The sequence below is a fragment of the Gallus gallus genome, chromosome 13, assembly GCF_016699485.2.
Source record: "Gallus gallus isolate bGalGal1 chromosome 13, bGalGal1.mat.broiler.GRCg7b, whole genome shotgun sequence".
In the NCBI taxonomy this organism is placed as follows: domain Eukaryota; kingdom Metazoa; phylum Chordata; class Aves; order Galliformes; family Phasianidae; genus Gallus; species Gallus gallus.
Window position 1 is genome coordinate 10184914 of NC_052544.1, and position 21629 is coordinate 10206542.

A 21629-nucleotide genomic window follows, 5' to 3' on the forward strand; every position below is an offset into this window, starting at 1 on the left:
CTGCTGATGCTGGCTGAGCTCCCCATGGTACGTGTGGTGCACTTTCCCTGCGCAGCATTAGCAGTGAAAGCAGCTCAGGGTGCGGTGGTGGCCAAACCCAGGGCCGATCCCACGGCCTCCTGTACGTGGTCATACCCACGGGCACAGCTGCTAGTGAGGTGCGTGCTTTTCAGACACGTCATATAAGTGTGCCCTGCCTACATGTCTGGGTCCTCCAAATGACGTTGCAAGGTTTATCTCATCTTGGAATTGTCCCTTACTGACCACCAAGTGTTTTGAGATGAATGCCCTCCTAGGTCTGGTTCTGCTCTTGCCTGCTGGTCTTTTCTCATAGTAGTCCTTGCCAGCCCAAGTATCTGAGCAGTGTTTTGCAATCCAAGGACAAAGTATCCCTCTGCCTTTGAGAGTGTGACCTCTGTCATTGGCACATTGTCCGTGAAATATATTTTGCTTTTGTCCTTTGTTGGTGTATTGAACTGATGTTTTCTTGATCCACATGAGAGAAACTTTAATAAAAATTATAAAAAATAATGCCTCCCTTAAGCATTTCTTTTCCCTGATGGAATGAGGCCATTCAAAAGAAGGATGCTTTGGCGGTAAAACAGAGGATTTATGTTGAGATGGGCAGATGGATGAAGCAGTGATTTCCAGTTTGGATTGAACTTTTCTGGGATCCAGGCTGTGGGCCTCATGTCATTCTGTCATCGTCAGGCTATCAGTCTGCTGCTGCAAATCCTCCCCACAACGCTAATGGCTTTTAGGGAAAATCGCAATTGTTAGTTCTTTGCTAATGCCCATAAAACTTCTTCCATCACTTGTCCAGCTCCAGGACTCCCTTCAGCCCCTGGTTTCCCTCTTGCTCTCTCTCCCAGTTCAGTTTTTCTGGATTTGCTATGATTTGATGATGCATTATTGACAGGACAAGGGGAAATGGTTTCAAACCAGAGGAGAGGAGATTTAGACTGGACATAAGCAAGACATTTTTTACAATGGTGGTGAGGCACTAACAGAGGTTGCCCAGAGAGGTGGTGGTGCCCCATCCATGGAGACAGCCAAGGTCAGGAGGGGCTCTGAGCACTGATGGAGCTGTGGGTGCCTCTGTTCGTTGCAGGGGGTTGGACCAGATGGCCTTTAAAGATCCCTTCCAACTCAAATGCTTCAATGATTCTGTGATTCTATTGGGTTGAAGCATGCCAACTAAGACTTTCCACTCTGGAAAACATTCAATTCAGTTCAACAACATTTTCCAGCAACAGTGAGAAAGCACTGCATATAGGTAAGCACTGATAACATGCACATGGAGGAAATCCGGCAGCATTCTCTCTTCAGGTTTGTACAGTTGCCCTTTTGCCCACAGGAATTTTCCATGGTCCTTCAGCAGGCACCTGTCACACACTTCACTGGAAATAATGAAGCCGAGGGCGTACTTCACATATTTAAACCTGCAATTGCTGTTGATAAAGAAGCATTCTTTGTGGCTCACTTGTGTAAGTGCCATCAAGATTTACAACCCTGACACCAGAGCTGGAACGCTGGTTATTTCAAAGTAGGGGGTGGCTAAACCAAACGTGAATGCACACAGCCACGCACACACAGATCAGGTGGCCATCCAAGGGCAGAAGGGCCGCATTCCATGAGCACGATGCACTTCTGCCCTTTGCTGCTGCCCAGGTGAGTGGCTGTGCTCCTGCTCCGTGCTTCGTCGAGTGCTGGCTGTAAAAACACAACAAACATCCTCAGACTGGAAAGAGCTGTGTTCTACAAGGACTTATTTACTCCTAGAGGGATGGTGTTGAAAAGACTTGACATCAAAGACTATCACTTATGGGGTAATATTTTAGCAACAGAACTGAGTGGGTAAGAACAACTGTGGGAACAGCTCCGCGCTCGGTGCTAGTTTATGCATAATGAAAGCAGTGACACGTACGTGGTACCACGACATCCACCATTGAACCTCCGAAACGCTGCAGAATCACAAATTCTTTTACTGAATGGAAGCGAGCGTTTCCTGCAGTCATCCTGAACTGAGATGCAATTGGAGGGGCTGAGCGGCTGCAGCAGCGTTAGGGGAGTTTCACCTCGCTGAGCCCTCCCGTTATTTCAGTGCTGTTGTGGAGCTGCACGCAGGAGCTGCCGCCAGTCCGTGCCAGCTCTGCGGCCCTGCTTCCCCGGCACCTTGCTTATCTCTGAGCACCTGTCCTTGCTCATCCTGTGAATCACGGAGAATTGCTTTCTCTTCCTCCCTTTCATTTCGCGCGTCCTTCTCCACCCGGGCTGTAACCCTCCTGAGAAAAAATGTAGTACGGAATCGATGTTGTAAACACTCAGCGTGGCACAACGTTTTGCCTGAAATCCCTTTTGTCTGAGAGTCACACACTGAACTGCAAGTTGTTTATTCAGGACATGCACTCACGGATTTTAACACTAACGAAGGAGATGAATTGCATTTGTGTCACACTTCCTATTCCCTTCTTTACTCCAGACCCCACTGCACTGAAGGTAAGGGACAGATCTTTCAGTTTTTTTTTTTTTTTTTCTCCATCATTTCTTTCCTCAAAGCAGTTTCCATATAAATCATTACTAATCGCATTGTGATCGAGCGTTTGAAAGCCCTGAGTCATCCCACAGCCTGAGCAATATTTGCTACAGATATTACCGAGTGAAATGGCCATTTTCATCTGATGGTTTCAAAAAAAAAATAAAATAATAATAATAATAATAATAAAAAATAAATAGCGCAGCATTCAGTTGGTGTCCAAGTTATTGTCACGGTTACTGCAGCAGCACTGAGGATGTTTACATGGGATTTACATCACTGGAGGCTGAAAGGGCACTGCAGGCGTGTACCGCGCTATTCGCTGCCCCATCCTTAAGCTCTTCTTTGACATCTGCTGATGGTCGGTGCTGGGGGAAGCCCGGGGCTGTGGGGGTCTCCTGGCATCTGCCCTGCTGATAGCTGTGCTGCTGAGGGTATTTCTGTGAGCACAAGGCTGCATCGATCCACAGGGCGACTGCAGTGCCTGCGCCGTACCCCGCAATTTCTGCTCTCGGGAGCGCATCCCACACTGCGGGTCTGATGGCGTAACATATGCCAGCGAGTGTTTATTCCGCAATGCATTTCTGGGTGTATGAAAATAAATCTCTTTGCTCACTGAGTGGTGAACTTCAACTGTCTTATCAACCTCGGGGACTGCTTGGAGATGGAAGGTGGTTGTGTTTGGCGCTCTCCTCTTCTCTTGCTAGCAAGGGCAGCACTTTTTTTTTTAAACTGGGAGGATTTACCAGGGACTCCTTTCTTTCAGGTAAAAAGAAGTCACATTTAGCAGAGATCTTCATCTCCACGTTGGGTAATTTGCTGAAGAGCTCGCTTCCAGCAAATACAGTCTATTTCCTACAGCCTATTTGTTCTTCTTTTAAATTAAGTCTTTATCGTGCCTTTGAATGTTAGTAATAAGAGGAAGTAGCTGGAATAGCTTTCCGAATGTTCTGTTTTGGTTAAGTTCCTCTGTGATGTATCCTTAAGCAGAGGGAGGGATGCACAGCAGAAGCGCAGAGGTTCAATCTCTGAGGCCCTGAGCTCTTTCTCTCCAGAACTCATTGAGTTCTCACCTTGCTGTGCCCTGCGCAGCGCTCACATCACAGCCCACCGGGCTCCAGCTCAGACAGGAGGACCCTCTCTGGCTGTGTTCCTTACAGGGGATGCTGCCCAAAGCCTCGTCCTGAACTTTGAGTGCTCCTGATAAAGCCTGAAGCTATGCTCAATAAAAAAAAAAACCTTCAGCATTTTGGTCTTGCTTTCATACTACGTATCATGCTGTTGTTTTTTTTTCTTAAGATGCTGTGTGATTGCATCACTGCAACAGTCCTGGGGTGTGGGTCTTAATGGGAAAATTACAGGGAGAAAGAACGGGTTGTCTGATTTATGAAGAAATCAACCCCTCCAAAAGGCCATGAGCTTCTGCTTTCTTCCAGATTTCCAAAAGAAAGCCACTGCTGGGGATGAGATCCAGTGCAGTGTTCAGGGCATCCTGTGCAGACATTGACTCCTTAGGAGCTGAAAATAAAGTAGTGGTGGGTACCCGTAGGTGTGGGAAGCCTTTCTGCAGCCACCTGGTCTGCCTCCCAAAGCAGAGGATGGGATGTTTTCCCATCCGGGCAGCACCAACAGAGGGGTGGCAGCAGGGTGAGGAAGATGATTGGCCCCTCTGCTCTGCTCTTGTGGGGGCCACATGCAGTATTGCATCCAGGCCTGGGGCCCCAGCATGAGAAAGATGTGGAACTGTTGGAGTGGGTCCATAGGAGGCCATGAAGACAATCACAGGGCTGGAGCACCTCTCTTATGAAGAAAGGCTGAGGGAGCTGGGCTTGTTCAGCATCAAGAAGGGAAAGCTGAGAGGACACCTCATTGGAGTCTTCCAGTACTTGAAGGGAGCTTGCAAGCAGGAAGGGGAACAAACTTCTACATGGTCTGACAGAGATAGAACAAGGGGGAGTGGCTTTAAGCTAAAAAAGGGAAGATTTGGGTGAGATGTTGGGAAGAAATACTTTACTCAGAGGTTGGTGTGACACTGGCACTGCTGCCCAGAGCTGTGGGTGCCCCATCCCTGTACATGAGCTGAAGGCCAGATTGGATGGGGCTCTGTGCAGCCTGATCTGGTGGGGGGCAGCCAGCCCATGGCAGGGGTTGGGGTAGATGGGTTGTATGGCCCTTTTCAACACAAACCATTCAATGATTCTATGATTCTCAGATAAGCCTGCCTGCCCATATCTGAGCTCACGGTGCTCGCTGGGGGTGGGGTATGGTACACTAAATGATGCTCAGAGGACTGCACGCAGGACCTGCCGCAGACGTTTATCACCTCACCCACCACTTAGCTGCTGCTTGTAGTTAATTACGTCAGCTGTCACTTGTAGAGAATCCTTTGAGATCCTTGGGCCTCTGGAAATCTTGGCTGATTGAAGGGCTCAGAGTCATAGCGTTAATTTATTATTCATTAACACCAAAGTGTCGGCTGTACGGGCAGTGGGCTCACAGTCAAATAGTTAATGATCTTAAGTGACAATGTGTCACTTTGCAGACAGCAGAGAGAACAGCTCTCCTAAGGGAGACAGCATCTTTCCAATTCTGCAGCCATTTAGTGCCAAGCTCCTCTTTGGGACGAAAGTGAAGATGAGGAAGGCAATGAGGATGAGGAGGGGCCTCAAGGAACCTGGCTGGCTTGGAGACAAGTGATGATCCCAGCTGCTCTCAGGGTCCCAGTGGTCTTCAAAGGGCATCTTGCAGGGGCTGTGTCCTCTGAACAGCAAAACCCAGGTCATAGAGGGGAAAGTGTGAGCAGAGATGGGACAAATCTCCCATCCTGCCATGGAGCTGCACTGCTAAGGGGGTGATGGGGAGCAGCATGGGACCCCAGCGTTCCCCCACCCCTGCACCAGGCCCAGCTCTGCGGGATGGCGAGGAGGACAAGGCTCTGTCACAAGCATCGCTGGCAATTATTATTTTGTTGTTGCTGCTCAATAAAATCCTGACACAGTACAACACAATATCCTCTCATCATTACTAATCTAACTCTCCCTCCAGGAAATTTCAGGCAGGAAACGTTGTCTGCCTGCCGAGGTGCTTTATGGCACTGTTCTTTAGTGGTACCTCAGCACTTCGTGTCATTATCTGGTGTCAGTGAATTTAGGAAATGCCATTCAATTACCCCGCAAACTGATTAACGCATTGCGTGCAGTTATTTTGTTCTGCTCTATTTTATATCAGTTCCTCTGTTTTATGTATTTCTCTACTTGTTGCTGGCCAGAACACACCTCGGGCCAGTCTAGACCTTGCTGTTGATGCAGCTTTTCCCCAGGGCTTCATCAGCACAAATGGTTTGTCAACGTGGGGAAAAATAAAATTATGCTTTAAAATAAAACCACCTGGGGATGCTGTTCTGGGGTCTGGCTGTGTCACAGCTATTGCAGCGATGGTGCTGAGGGATTGGGATGTGCTGGGCCGGATCCTCAGCGCTTTGCTATAAGCCAAATAATTCCAGACACCCTTCTTCCCTCAGATATCATCTGTGCTTAAGCAGCAGGAGATATGCAGGCAGCGATCAGATAGCTGAGCTGCAAGGAGAAATATCACAAGAGCGCGGCTTAGAGCAGGGGCTTTGCTCGCTCTAAATTGAATTCCCATCCTCATAGGAGATCCAGTCCTGCCCCCGTGTGCATCGCTCCGGTAACAGCAATGTGTTTTGCTCCATCTTGCAGAGGGTCCAGAAGCTGGGGAAAGGAAATGCGTCGCGCGTTCGTCCCTGCAGCAGCTTGGCCCATAAAATTAATGAAAATCTTTTTTAGGTCATGGTAGATTATGGATTTCTTTGAGATAGAGAATCTCAAGAGCAGAGGAGAAGATTCTCAGAAAATAGCAGTGATATGAGATGGCATAACGCTGAGTTGGAAACTGGGGAGGATTTCCAGGGTTACTGGAAATTTACTTAAGCACGAGAGAATGCATCGTGTGACTGCCAGTGTTTCCCCACTCACATGGCTATAACCTTCTTGCATACAATTACCATCTTGGAACTTGAAATAGCTGAAAGAGTTTTATTTGATCTTTTCAATGGATCTTACATCTGCAGAAAAAAAAAAAAAAAAAAGGCTAGAAATAATCCTGCACTCAAACTCACTTTACTGAACCACCATCACGAAACTCCAGCAACACACAGGGATTTGGGCAGGCGTGTTCATCTTCCTCTTCCCATTTGCAACATGTGTATGGCATTTCCTGAAGCTCACTCCTCCAAATGCATTGAGACAGTTGTTTTTCATTCTTCCTAATGCCTGCATCCACCCATCTGCTGATCGGCAATTATTTCTATCCCATTCCCTTCTGTTTCTTATTAATCAAGCTCTTTATGCAATCCCACGTAACACTTTGCCCAGCTGCCCTGCCCTAACCACTACCAATTATCTCATCCTGTTTTATAGACCCTGTAGCAAGACTCTGGCCTTGCTCCTCTTCCTCTCCCTGATAGAGCTTTTGGTGCAGGGCTGGCTGGCTCCTCAGGTGTTCAGAGGATCAGAGGTCTCCCAGAAGGATCTTGTTAATCAAGGACAGGTGCTGGCTATATGGGAGGATGGCACCGTATCCTAAAGCTCTACAAGAAGGAGACGGAGCTCAGCCTGGGAGGACAGAGAGAAGCAGCAGCACAGGTTTCAGGATCCAGGGATGGCAGACCTGGGTGTGGGCTCATAGGATTGAAGAAGGGATAGGCTGTGCTCCTGTAGCCTCACTGCAGAAGCAGCACTGCTATCTCCCCAGCAAAGCTGTGTGTGCCCCATCCCTGGAGGTGCTCAGGACCAGGTGGGATGGGGCCCCGGGCAGTCTGAGCCGGAGGGAGCAGCCGGCCCACAGCAGGGGTTGGAATGGGGTGGGTTTTAAGTTCCCCTCCAACCAAAGCCATTTCTTGATCTCTGTTGGTGGCTGGTGCAAGTTCTGAGGAAACCTCATTTTCAGCTCAGGCGTTCTTGTCCCTGGGGAAAAATCAATATTAATGCTTCAGTGATTACTGCTCGCCTTCCAAATGTGCTTCTGATCAGTTCAAGAAATCTGACAGTCACGTCGCTCAGGATGCTAAGAATACAACAGAAACAGCTTTGAAAGGAACCCTTCAACTCTTGATATTTGTGAATGAGCTCCAAAGAACATTACTCATTTATTTTTCAGGAAAATGATTTCATTGACATGAACAGGCCAAAGCCTACAAGCTCTGTTTTGTGACTGCAGCTCCTTACACTTTCAGCTGCATTTTCATGATTTATGTGCCCATGATGAGACTTGAACACCTCCCAGGATAATGGGAAAAGCAGTTCTGATTTCCCATTTAAAACGTAGGCTGCCTTTAAGCCACGTGTGTGGCTCAGGCTCCTTCTGAAGCACAAAGGTGTTCCACCCCTCGCTCCTTTTTCATTACAACCTTCAGTCAAAAATGTGTTTTATGAGATATTTGTTTTGCCATGTATCTGTGACGGAGTTGAACCCCTTAGTGAAACCTCTGTTCTTCACTTAGCTGAGAGGTATTTCTTAGGGAATGTGATGCCCTAAATTTATTATGGTGTAATAGAAGGGGGGATGTGTGGACTCACCTTCTGTTTGTTGTGGCTGCAGTGGTTTTATGCACTACCTGAGTATTAAGCAAGCCCTTTTCATCTGCACGGAACACCTCCTGCTTGCCAGTGGGATGAAACAACAACAACAAAGATTTAAGGTTTGCTATTCTCAATGTTTCTTAATCGGGTTCACATTGATTGCCAACAGATGAATAATTCCTCCTTCTCCATGGATGTACCTCTTAAACTTGTGAAGTCTTAGGTAACGCTTTTCTGCTGTGATGACTGTTTCAGTCCCCTCAGTGAGAAATCAGGCACACCAGTAAGACACAAAGGAGACCGTGGAGGTGTTCATTGTGCCCTCAGCATCTCCAAAAGGCACTGCTGCCTGCCGAGCCCCAGACTTCGCTCCTGTAAAAGCAAAGCATGTCCAATTCTGCTGTGCCATAAGAGTCCTGTGGAGCCCAGACACGGCGTAGCGTGTGTAACATAGCGTGCACGAGCTCAAACGCTTTCAACAAATCAGCTTTTTTGCTTTGCCAACTTCCATATGTAATTTCACAACGTCTAGTATTGAGACAGTGCTGTTGTTTGGGCAGCATAAATCACTCATTGTACAGCAGGGCGCCTCTCTTAACAAGTTGGGTGTAGTTCATGTTTTTGTCTAATTCCTCTGCGCATCTCTCTAACAAACAACTATTCTTTAGGGCTCGACTCAATAATCAATACATTTTTTTCAGTTTACAGAGCAAATAATTACTTGACCTGATGACTTCACAAGGTTAGGGAGATGGGTGTATAAAGTCTGCAGTGTGAAGGCAGAGCAACATCTCTGCAGACCTTGAGAGCAACAGGTCTGCAAGTAACAGGCTGCACAGCCACCTCTGCCATGGAGGCAATGAGAGCTGCTGCCCTCCTTGGATTGGTGCTTCTCAGCTCCTTTCCTGGTAAGTTGTTTTTGTTACATTCTCTGCTTATATCTCTACTCCTACTGAACTAAATGTGGTTCAGGATGCCTTTAGAATCCTAAAAGAGAGCTCAGCCTGCCGGAGAAGTGATGGTTTGGTAAAACATGAGCTCTCTTCTAATGATCTTTATCCTTGTGCAAATATTTACGTAACTCTAGCAGGATGCCTCTGTCTGACATAAACTCATTATCCTCAGTAAGTCTCATAGCACTCGAGAGAGAAAATGTATACCCTATTTCTTCCTTAGTGAGTCAAAGTTTATATTTGCACCCAAAATGGCTATTTTTTTTAATCATAGGATATAGCTTGCTTATAGGAACTGGATAAAATATTTAGGAAACAAGTAATTCTCAGTGATAAAAAAGAAGTATGTGATGACTCTGTAGGGAAATTGATAATTCCAGAGGAATTGTAACCAAGGACGCCGTAACATTCTGTATTTTATAACTTCTGTTTTTTCCAGATATTGTTTCTGGTCATCAACGGGTGAGTAGCAGATCTGCATCATTTAGTTGTGGTTTCTATGAATAGATGAATAATTCATACTCACACCATATCCTACGGGAGCCTAGAGGGAGAAAAAAAAAAAAAGAAAAGAAAATAACAAGGGAAGGAGAAAAAGGGCCCCCAGGAATTATGTGACATTTTTCCCCCAGCAAATAAGAAAACATCTTTGTCAGAGAAAGATAACGTACCACGTTGGTGATAAGAGTTGGCAATTAATAATGCAGAGTGGGAGCCGGCGTGGCACAGCGTGCCAGCAGAAAATCTGCACAGCTTTTCCCTAACTGCCTCCATATCTCCCCTGCCTGATTCCCTGAGGACCCATCAGTCAGTCGTGTGTCTGCCATGCCAAAAGCCTCAGTAGTGACACTGTGCTCAGACATACTGTAAGGAACGCTGTAATTTGCTCCCACTTCTTCACCGTGGAGGAGTGACAGAGAATAAAATGACCGCCTGCAGCACGGCTATGCGTGGAAAACACAAGCAGACCCTTCCGTGCCCTGCAGAGCTGTCCCACTTGTGCTCTTCCCAGGCCTCCTGCGGTGAGTACCGGCTGTCAGGCAGCAGGAACCTCGCCTGTTCCAGGATCTTCCAGCCCGTCTGTGGCACCAATAACGTCACCTACCCCAATGAGTGCTCGCTCTGCAGAGAAATCCTGTGAGTAGCGATCGCCCGATTACCCATCGTGATGGCTCAGGTGGCAGACAGAAGCCTTTTGAATTGTGACTAATCACGGGTGGATTCGATTTTTTTTTTCCCCCTGTTTCTGTCTTCCCAGAGTGCAGGCTGTGTTTCTTCCTTGTCAAAACTCCTGAGTCTAATTAATTAGCGGGGCTGGGAGTGGAGAGGCTTGATGAGTGAGGTGACTGCATGGCACCACCAGGTTAACCCTTCCCCTCCTTCTCTCCTAGCCGGAGTGGGACGGTTGACAAGAAGCACGATGGGAGGTGTGTGAAGGTATGGTTCCAGCTCAGCCACTGTGTGGAGCGATGGCAGAATCCCTTCCCAGCACTGATTGTACATTTAGAATGGACAGCTCCAAACCCATTGGAAATGTAACAGAAAGGAAGAATTTCAGGTCTTATATATATATATATATATATATATATATATATATATATATATACATATATATATATATATGTATTAATTTCATTTTGAACAGTGCAAATCTGTTTCAACGGTGAGTTTTAAGATGTTATCTTGTGTAGCACAGCTGACTTAAAAACAGAATCCTCTCATTTCAATAATCCTTTGGTGTTGTTGAAATAGTTCCCTTTAGACTTAGACAGAAGTCTGTTGAAATTAAGAAGTTCCCCAAGGAAGTCTGGATTTTGACTAAATCATAATTTTGTAACAGGGAAAAAAAAAAAAAAAAAGGATTCCATCAGAACATCTACCCTGAGGTTTGTTTATCAATACATGGAGCTGCCACGAAGTGGAGAAGTGTCTCTATTTTTAGATTAGAGAGATAATGTAAAGAAACACTCCGGCTGTGCAATTGAACATAATGCTACAATTTTCACTTCAGTACACTCAGAGTAATGGCAGGAACACCGAGGTGAGCATCAGCTCCATTTTCAAGTGGAGCAGACATTTCACAGCAGCAGTTGCTGCCATGTAGGGCATGTTAGGCACAGATCCTATGTGGTGGCATTTGGGGTGGAAAGCCCTAAGATGACACCAACAAAACCCATTTTGTGAACCCATTTCCTCCAGGATTCTGCTGGGCTCATGTCCTCAAAGGCAGGACTTCACCTGTCTGTGCTCCCTTGCCCGCACTGTGCTGGGCTGGAAGCTCACATCTCCATACAGCCCCACTCACCGTGAGTCTGGGGGTGGGAGACACCTCTCACACCATGCACCATTACACAGGGCTGACGGAAGTGTTGTTCTGTGGCTGTTTCAGGTTGATTGCACTGGCTACATGAGAACAACTGATGGGCTTGGAACAGCCTGCATCCAGCAGTACAGCCCGCTCTATGCCACCAACGGGCTTGTCTACAGCAACAAGTGCACCTTCTGCTCGGCAGTGGCGTGAGTGGTGGGTCACAGCCTGGGTGCTGGGGTCTGGGTGGTGGTGTTTGCAGCATATTGAGGCTTCTGGAGTGGCTGTGCTGTGCTCATTCATTCTCAACTTGCTTTCTTCCCCAAGGAATGGAGAGGACATAGATCTGCTCGCTGTTGGAAAAGAGCCTGAGGTAAAGCTCGAAAGTCTGCGCTATGAACTGTTGTTATAATATATTATACAGCACAAATTCAGTGAGTCAGAACTACGCAATAGCAATGTCTTCACTGTGCTGGTGTATTTGTCCTGGAAAAAGGGTTTGAGGAAAATGACTCAAGTATGCCAGGGTCAGAGGACGATGAACAAAACTCCTGGCTCCTGTGTCAGTATCACCCGCACAGCCCCTGACAGGGGTTGATGCTCAGAGCATTGTTCAGATGGTGGCTGTGCCAGAGGTGCTCACCGCTCCTGGTGAGCGTGGGGCTCATGCAGCATCAGCTGTCATTACTTGGGTGGGTGGACTTCATAGTGTGCTGTTTGAGACACACTGCTTCCTGGCAGCCCCCCTCTGCTGGCTGCTGAACCAGAGCAGAGCAGGCAGCGGGCCACCAGCCGGGGAGCACTGCTTTGGCTGTGTCGCTGCTTCTGAGGGTATTTAGTAGATTTTTCCCTCTGACTTCTCCTTTTGTGCTCTGCTGGGCAAGAGCATTAGAATTTGCAGAGTTGCTAGAACAACAGGAGCCTGCATCTGAAAAAATGTTTTTTTGCTTTGCCATGACATAAATGTAAAGCGCCCATGTAGGAAAATACACCAAACAAAGGCTTCTCAATACGTTCTTGCTCCATTACCTACAGATTGACTGCAGTGAATTCAAGAGCACTGATGCCTACTGCACTGAAGAGTACATGCCCCTTTGCGGCTCTGACGGCGTAACGTATGGGAACAAATGCCACTTCTGCATTGCAGTTTTGTAAGTACAGTGCTCCCCATGCAGCCATGAAACCACTGCTGTGCCGGAGTATGAAGGCAGAAGCTGCCAGGAAGCCTTTGTGCTCCCGTTATCCCCTTGGTAAATCCGTCCCCATCCCCAACCTGATCCCAGCTCTACCTCTGCTGTGCCTTCCCCAAGCACTGCAGATCTTGAACACAGGTGAGTCTTCTCCCTCCCTCACCATTAAATTCAGATTCTCATTTGCGGGCTCATAGTGCTCCTGATCCATCCCTGTGAGAGTAATTTGAGTGGTAACTGTAGAAGGAGTATCCAAAATTACAGGGTTTGTCCCAGATCTCTCTAACATGACAAAACGTGTAACCTGGGGAATCAGGAGACGGGTGAAGGTGCAACTGGGACAGCATGGAGCATTGGCTTGCCCGTGCGAAGTCAGCAGTGGCACCATCAGGGCTATAAAACCACCTTCCATGTCAGTGATTTTGGCCTCCTCCTTTCTCTGCAGGAAGAGTCACGGATCTCTGTCTCTGCAGCACCGTGGAGAATGCTGAATGCTGGATCGTAACCTTTACCCTCATCCATCTTTCACTTCCAAAGCCTGCAATTCCAACACGCTCTTCCCCGCTCCCTGCTGTACATTGCTTTCTGCCTTGACCCGCCAGTAAATCACAGACAGCAACTCTCTTCGCCATGGGCTGGTGTGTGTGGTTTTTTTTTATTATTTATTGTTGTTATTATTTTTTCCAGGGCAGAGGTAAAAGTCTTCAGGCTTTCAGGCACTTATCTGTCAGGCAGGAGAAGTTTTGAAATAAACCACAATAAAGGCCAAAGTGCAACACCCATCACACAAAAGCCATAAGCCCTCACGAAAGTGCGTCACCCCATTCCAAACCATCAGAAGAGGAAACGTTGCTATAAAACACATGCTGCTCTCCCCAGTTCTGTGTCTTACAGCACATAAATGGATTTGCTTTAAGAGTCAGGATGTGGCTTTGTAGAAGCATGGAGCCCTGGAGGAAGCAGTCCTTTTGGGAGCCTTGGTATGGAGGAAAGATGGCTTTGATACACCTGAGCAATGGGCAAGTCTGGCGGCACGTTACAAGGAGGCTTATGGCAAAGGGAGGAGACTATCTCACAGGGAAGAAAATTAGGAACTGTTGCTTCCTTGAAGGGTGTGTCCCTTGAGAGTGTGGTGATCAGCAGAAAATTGCAGCCAGCTGGGCAAGGCTGTAATGAGCCTAATGAGGACCAGAGGAGAAACCAGATTGGGCTCAGGCTTCTTGGAAAAGAGATCTGAAAAGCTGCACTGGGAGCGTTTGAGGCAGAGGAAAGAGAAAGGACTCTTCAGGAAAAGGTTTGGGAGTCTTCATGCCTAGAAAAGAAAGGACAGAAGGAGTGCTTGGTAGCTCCAAGGTCGTTTCTGTCTGCAGTGAAAGGTGATGTGTGGATGATGCGTGTGAGCGTTCACAGTGATGTGCCATCTCTTTGGGCGAGTCAAGGAATGAGTATGCAAACAACAGGTGAAAAGTCCCAAGTGCCTCCACTCATGCCACCTTCCCCTTCCTTTCTCCACCTCCCATCCTCTCATTACGTAGGAAGACATTCAGCTGTTCAGGCTGATATTGAGGACAAAATCTGTGACTTCCAAGCTTTTCTCTGGCTTTATTTCCTGAAATAGGCTGTATCTTGACCTAGAAATCTTATGGGTGCTTCCTGCCAGAAGATGGGAAGCTGTCCTTTAATAGCGTGTCAGGGCAGTGCTCCGTCCTAGGAAGACAGATGGAACTTTGAAATGTTTATTCTATTAGCACAGGCAGTATAAAGCACAGTGTGCCTCTGTGCCTGCTGGTGAGAAAAGGCAAGCTGCAGAGCCATGAGGGTGCTCCCTGCTAATCTGCCTAGAAGGGAAAAGAGTAGACAAGAAATAGCATATGCTACTACTGAATGTGAGCAGAAGACCTTTAGTGAAGGACACAGCTCAGCTGTAATGTCCTGTTGGCCAGGAGGTTTGTTGAGTTATCGCAGAGCGGTAGAGTTCTGGTCAGAGCAGGAAGGTGCCTTCAACAGCAAGATCCCATGGTAGGCCTCTTCTGCAGTGTGCTGGCACAAGCCTGGTACCTGCTCAGGAGCAAAAAAAGGCTTTGGAAAAGCTCAAAGAAGGGCTGATGTCTTACAGGGAAAGGGAGGGCAAAAGGCAAGTGCAGAGCATATGGCTGTAGAGACAAAAACCCTTCAGAAAATGGAAAAGGTTTTTATCAAGTAAGCCCAGAAGTTGGCCCAGTGCAGGTAAACACTTGGCTAGGTAACAGTGAGGCTCTGCCCAGCCATACCCATTCCTCTGTAAGGCAAATCCCAGGTGCCTTTGTCTTGTCTGGTCCTGTTCTGTTCCTATTTTTCTGAGAAATCAGACAGAACTTCCCCACCTACAGCATCAAGCAGCTACTTTATAGGTGAAGAAGTGCAAAGAGAAGCAATAAGGATAATCACCACTTGGCTAATTTAGTCTCTTCCTCTCAGCCCACAAAGGACTGGTCCCTGTGGTACATTTTCTAAGGCTTTTCCCAGTCAGCTGTGCTGTAGCAAATGAAATGTTTGGCTAGATAAAGAGCTGAGGTATTAGTGCTGGGGCGGCGAGCAGTGTCTGGAGCAAGAAAAGGCAAACGAGGGATTCTGCAAGTGGCAGAACTAAGCCTGATTTTGAATGGCGTTGTGGCTGGCGGACTTGTAAATTATATGAGAGGCTGTGCTGTGAGCTCACCCTAATAGACATCTGAGAACTCACCTGTCAATCGTGGTTCCTCTGCTGTGTGGGTTTTATGGTGTCTAGTGAGCTGCAAGCTCTAATGCTTTCCCAGGTGCAGGGCAGTTGTGGCATTGCTCTCCTACAGAAACTCTCACTTGCTGGCTGAGGATGTTTAGGAAATCCTTGGCTGCTAGAAAAAATATATTGAAGTGCTTTTTTTGTTTGTTTGTTTTCCATTCTTGTGTGAAATTTTGTTGGAATCACAGAATCATAGAGGTTGAAAGAGAAACTCTGGAAATTATCAAGTTCAACCCCTTGCTAAAGCAGGCTTCATACAGTAGGTTGCAGTTACAACATTTGCTGGGGAAATGAATATGAAGATCTGTCTATAAAGAGTGTTCCCATAGCACTTGTTTCTTTAGGAAAGCATGCTGAAATTCTAAAGGCTGTGCCTATCTGAAGAGATACTTTGCAAGTGGTGCAACTAAATGCTGCTCTTGGTGGAGAGATGGCTGGAGATGGATCGATGGTTGGGTGATCTTCGTGGTCTTTTCCAACTTTAATGATTCTATGATTCTATACTCTTTACACAGAATCAGCTGGGAATAGAGTGAGAGTCTCCTGATTCCCCACCAAATTCCTTTGATTGATGCTTGGTGTGGAAGCAGAGCTCTGGGACACGTTGGTGAGTGTGAAAACTGGAAAACATTGACAGCTATAGTTTAAATAGTTCAGGGAGGAGAGGCAGCCATCCTATGTGGGACTCTGCACACGGCTAGGAGAGCATCAGTGCGCTTCTCCACCCCAACCCAACAAATTTAGAGCCATCCTCCAAAATAGCCAGGGAACAACGCATAATTGGTTTCACAGACAACACATTCTCATGCTGTGATTTATTTCGTAATGTCTGGTGAGTGTCATCACGCCGTGCTCAAAGCCTGGAGCTGGCATTCAGCGAGGACCCAGAGAATGAAAATTACCAGCTTCCCCGATGAATCACCACTTTGAAAATTCACCCTTGTGAGAATCCTGTGACTATTCAGAAAAAAAAAAGAAGAAGAAGAAGAAGAAGATATTACAGGCCCAAGTCTATCAGTCATGTAATTAGCCCTTTCTAGGTTTGATGTGGACAGGGCGGCATTCCTAAAGCACCATAAACACGGCCGGGACCAATAATGGCTCTAGAATCGAAGCGGAGAAGTTCTCACAATTAAGGTGAGGAATGAGGCCAGCAGCGGATAGGTACATAAATACACGGAGGCAGGGCCGTGAGCACGCTGTGGGCTTGTGGCTGAGACAACACCTCCCAAACCGGTCGCTTGCCGGGGACTAAAAGAGCAGCATGAAGGCAACAGGCACCTCGGTGCTCCTCAGCCTGCTGCTGCTGCTGTCGTTCTTCTCGGGTAAGTTATATTTCTGTAGCCTAGAAAGAAACTTTATGACGAGAGCAACTTCAGAGAGCCTTGATCAACGGATGACAGGCTTGAAGAGAAAGCTGAGCAAGTAGAAAATATCTGCGGGACTCGCTTGCTTGTGTCACATCTTTCCATTCCTCGTGTGCCTCCGCAGTGAATAACACTGTGGAGGTGTCACTGGGAGACAGAATGAGCAAATTGTAAGCAGCTCGTTCAGCAGAGGCACCAAAGCAGAGCGTAATTATGAGTTTTGGTGGAAATGTTTGCTGGAGAGCTTTGCTGAACCAGTTAGAGAAGAAACTCATACCTCAGGGTCATCAGCTCCTGTTCTGATGCTAAGCACTTGGGGGTTGGTGTTCTCCTCAGAGATGTGGCAGCGTAATTAGATGAAAGTTTCAGCTTCCAAATACGTTGCAGAGGAGGGCTCGAAAATTAAATTCAGATGTCCTCGAGGAACCCGAACAAAGAGGGCAAATTGAAAGGGTCCAGCGTTTATTTATCTTGAGGTTTACACGTCTCTCTGTTGGTCTGGGGAGGCTGGCTGATGGTTTGGGGGTGTGTAGGGCACACCGGGGTGCTCAAATGCTCGCGTGCGGCCGATGCCAATGTGGAAGCGTTGCGGTGGCCATTACTGAAGACTGCAGACCAAGGATTATTTATACTTGTTTTTCTGTGAATAATTTGAATAAAGAATTCGCTTGAGAAAATCGCAGGCTGTGCATGGAGAGAAGAGGTGAATTACTTTGTACACATCATTAATTATGAAATATTCATCTGTCTTTAATTGAGTCTTAATTGGGGCTGGGTTCCGTCAGAGTGCTAAAGCTTCTTTCCAAGGCCAGGCAGAATAGCAGCAAACTCTGTGATCTCAAATAAGATAAACAGATGCCAAGAGACGTTCTCACAAAGTCTTGTGTAGCTGCATGTAATATTTATAAAAATTATCTAATGAGCTGTTTTGTAAATAATATGCAGATAGCCCTAACGGCGGCTTCCCCGTCCAGCCTAGCTGAGGATGTGACAGATACAGCAGTGGCAAGGATCAAACACTGAAAGGCATCGCAGCAGGCAGAAGCTGGGTGGGGTGATGGATGGTCCCGCTGAGCGTGATGCTGCAATGCTCCCAGCCTGCACCCTAACCAAAGGGATGCCCCATTGCAATGCGCCCCAGCCCCTGCAGCGCTGTGTGCAGCCCACTCCCTGTCCCCGACACCACAGGATCCATCCCGTGGCTGTGACCTGGCCCCATGCAAAGTTTGCAGGCAGGAAATAGCAAAGAGGATGGACTGATTGTCTCCAGGCCCAGAGCCTGTGCCTGCAGCAGGTATTTTTGCTCTGCTGCTGTCTGGCACTGCCTGTTCTGCCCCAGATCACGCCAGGCTATCCCTTTGTATCTCATCCGGTTGAGGCTGTTCTGGGAGCCTCGGCTGTGCTGTACTGCAGACGGCTCTGATGCTGACTGCGGGGTCTCCTCCATCTCCCCTGTGTGCTTTTGTTACCGTACTGGCCAGTTTTGTAATTCAGAGGTGCAAGAGCCTAAAAGCCATAAGACTCAATGAAGCTTTAAAATCTCTGCTGAGAGAGGCTCAGCTCTTACATAGCTCCCCGCTTCCCCGGCGGTGGCTGCCTGCCAGGGAGATGGGTTTATGTGTCTGTGGTGCAGTTAGCAGCTGAATGACTGATTACATGGTATTTTAGTAACATTTTTCAAATAGCAAAATACTGAAAAGCAATTCCGATAATGTATTTCCTACCCCTCCTCCACCACACAGAACGGCAGAGGAGGGAAAACCTGGTGTGTGCTGTGCTGCAGTTTGCAAAGGGATTTGTGACTTCGGTTCAGTCCTCTCAGAAAATAATGCTAATGTGGATAAAATCTTTGGTTTTTTTTGTTGCAATTCTAGGTGTAGCAGCTCAAGACATTGAAGAGGTTAGTGCAGCTCTTTCTGCTTTCTGAATCTGCATTTTCTCCTGGCTCTGGAAGAATGCTTTTCTAACAGATCTTGGTGCATTGGTGCATGCTGAACTGCTTTGGGTTTTGCTGGGATCAGGTGGGTCCTGCCAAGGTGCCCCAATGCTTCGGAGTGCTCACACAGTACAGGGGTGTTAGCTATGGCCACAGTAGCAAACAAGTTGGGGATGATTTAGCTGGTTTAGCACATGCTCCCCATGGTCTGATCCAGCACAGGGCTGTCTGCAGTATCGCTTCTGTCTGCTTTGCTCCTCCACGAAACAAATGTGATATCAGGAGTGATATACTCCTTTAAACCGTATCCATAACCGGGGCTTGTCCAAAAGCCTGTTCACTTCATAGAATCATTAAGGTTGGAAAGACCACTATGGTCATCGAGTGCAACCACTCCATGCCCAGATCCCTGTGTATGGCAGCCCCAGGCCACGTGGTGGTGTGAGCTGCATGGTACCGGGCACTGATATGGGGCTGCATCAGTGCTGATGCTCTCCTGTTGAATCCACTCATGTTCTTGGAACACCAGGGCTGCTCCCTGGTGGTGACAGCTTCCCTCCTCTGCCACAGGGCAGAAATTCCCCCATTTCAGCCAGTTCTGACAGGCCTTTGTTTTTCAAGTAAGCAGGCCGTGCCTCGTTGCTGCTTTTGGCCTCTGGGTGGGAAGAAGATCACATTAGAGATCTTCTTTCCTGTTTGGAAAGCGAAACCCGACGGTTTATTGCTGTTATTATTTTTGATTTCTTTTGCAGATCTGCAAAGAGTTCTTAAACAGGAGCGTGTTCTGCACCAGGGAGTCCAACCCTCACTGCGGCACGGATGGCGTGACGTACGGCAACAAGTGTGCCTTCTGCAAGGCCGTGCTGTAAGTGGGGGCGGTGGGATACGGACCCACACAGGGATGGTCCACTTCCAACCCCGCGCTGCTGCTCCCCTCACACAGAGCAATCCCTGGCCGTAGAATCATAGAACTAGAGAATGGTTAAGGTTGGAAAAGACCACTAAGTGCATCTAGTTCAAATGGCAGCTCCTCACCGCCACGCTTGGGAATATTTCAGCTTAATGTTGATTCATTTCTAGGCTTAGTGTGATGCTCATAGCCGTACAGAGATGGCACAGAGCCTGGGAGGCCATTGTACCTGCCTGTACCTTCTGCGTGGGCTAAATTGATGCACATTTTCCTCTGTGTGCCACAGGCTGAAGCTCTCCCTGTCCACACCTCTGGATGCTGAAGTGTGTGGAGGAACGCAGGCTTATGCATGCCAAATTATTAGAGGAAAGTCATAGACTCATAGAATCATAGATTCGTTTGAGTTGAATGGGACCTTTGAAGGTCATCTGGTCCAGCATCCCTGCAACGAGCAGGGAAAGTGCTGAAATGAAAGTCTGAATGGACTTAGTGGAAAAGTACACAAAATCTCAGAGGAAGGGCTGCAGTTTCTCCTCTCCTGTCTCCTCTAAAGGAGCTGTAATAGGAGCCAACACCTCTGGACTGAAGGCCTGCAAAAATTGATTTATCCTTATCAATCCTGCACTCTGGAGGCTGCCTTATCCTAAGGGAAATTAGAGAAGAGGGAAAGATGGCTTGATGCTCCCTGTGAGGCACCAGAGTGAGGCAAATGATCGTGCTCGGAGGGACAAGCTCCCTGTCCCAGCCGCTGTGTCTGTGCTGGATGCCATACACTGCTTTGTTTCCATACCGCTCCTTTTACAGGAGGAGTGGAGGGAAGATACGATTGAAGCACATGGGGAAGTGCTGAGCCTGAGCACCAAGCACTGATCTTCGTCGGTCACAGGCGCAGGAGCCTGGGCACGGCAGCAGCTGTCCTCGTCTCTGCCATATCTGCTCAATAAAGTAAAGCTCAGCACACCTCCTTGACTGGATTCCTTTTTCCATAACACCCGGATAAGCCTTCCATGCAGCCGTGCTAGCAGCTAAAATGTTTGCCGCACTGTGCTGTTACATCTTAGAATCACAGAATCAGGCACCATGCTGCCTGAGCAGGAGCAATGATTCCCACAGCTCTTCCATGCCATGCCATGCCATGCCATGCCATGCCATGCCATGCCATGCCATCCCATCCCATCCCATCCCATCCCATCCCATCCCATCCCATCCCATCCCATACTACTGACAAATGGACACATGGCCACCCAGCTCGACTGTCCCATGGGTGGGTGACAGCATGCAACGTTGCCTCTCAGCAGCCTCCCCATATGTGTCCCTCTCGCTGAGGTGTGAGCATGAAGGTGGCAGAGAGCTATGAGTGGTGTGGCTGTGGATGCCTCATCTGCTTGGGAAGCCAGAAGCAAACAGGCTGAGGCTGAGGAGTGTTGCTGCATGTAAGCCTGCACCGGGAAGGTGGCAGGGGAAGCTGGCTTTAGGCAGAAACACAAAGGCTTTGCTTTCCTTGTGTGTCCTAAGAGAGGACTTTGCCTCAAAGACTGTCAACTCGCCAGCATCAGGTTGCAGTTGCACACAAACTTGATTTCTTTCTTTAGTTTTCACACTGCTGCTCTCTCTCTCTCCTTGATGCTGGCTGGAAAATCCTTCTTTGCGCCAGCGAGGGAAAATAAAGCCTATAGTCTCTCCCCATTCGCTGTACAAAATATACACAGGGAAATGCTTGTGGCATCCCCTCGTTAAAACGTTGGCAGCACATCAATGGGACTCTACTCACTTAATGTTGAACACTTAAGTTTCAAAGGGAGCTTTAGATTTTATCGTGAGGTCAGCCAACTCATTTTGCAAACACCTCTATGCTGAGCATCTCAGCTCCTGGATGGTGTTTGGACAGAGCTGAGTGTTTGCCTGTGGTGCCACGCTGCAGGCTTTGAAGTGAATTGGGACATTATATTTTGTAGCCAAGGAGAGTTGCAGTTTGCTTTGTTCCAATTCAGATGTTTCTTTAGTAAACACAACAGCTAGACCTCCAGAACATGGATAAGCTTGAGGGGAGGAAAAAGCACCTCCTGCA

The 21629-nt window shown here is 47.7% G+C and overlaps 2 protein-coding genes across 2 annotated transcripts; both read left to right on the plus strand.

Annotated features, from left to right (window-relative positions):
• Nucleotides 1–8925: 8925 nt before the first annotated feature.
• Nucleotides 8926–13213, plus strand: LOC101749502 (ovoinhibitor-like). Its single transcript, XM_004944909.5, has 8 exons — nt 8926–9044; nt 9529–9551; nt 10102–10226; nt 10481–10526; nt 11479–11606; nt 11725–11770; nt 12433–12548; nt 13033–13213. Exons 1-8 carry the CDS (start codon nt 8987–8989, stop codon nt 13076–13078), a joined length of 588 nt encoding a protein of 195 aa, XP_004944966.1. The 5' UTR covers nt 8926–8986; the 3' UTR covers nt 13079–13213.
• Nucleotides 13214–16528: 3315 nt separating this feature from the next.
• On the plus strand, nt 16529–20521 carry LOC101749628 (serine protease inhibitor Kazal-type 6-like). The gene is made up of 4 exons (XM_004944910.4): nt 16529–16673; nt 18590–18615; nt 19404–19516; nt 20366–20521. The coding sequence occupies exons 1-4, from the start codon at nt 16613–16615 to the stop codon at nt 20409–20411; spliced, it is 246 nt and encodes an 81-aa protein (XP_004944967.1). The 5' UTR covers nt 16529–16612; the 3' UTR covers nt 20412–20521.
• Nucleotides 20522–21629: the final 1108 nt, after the last annotated feature.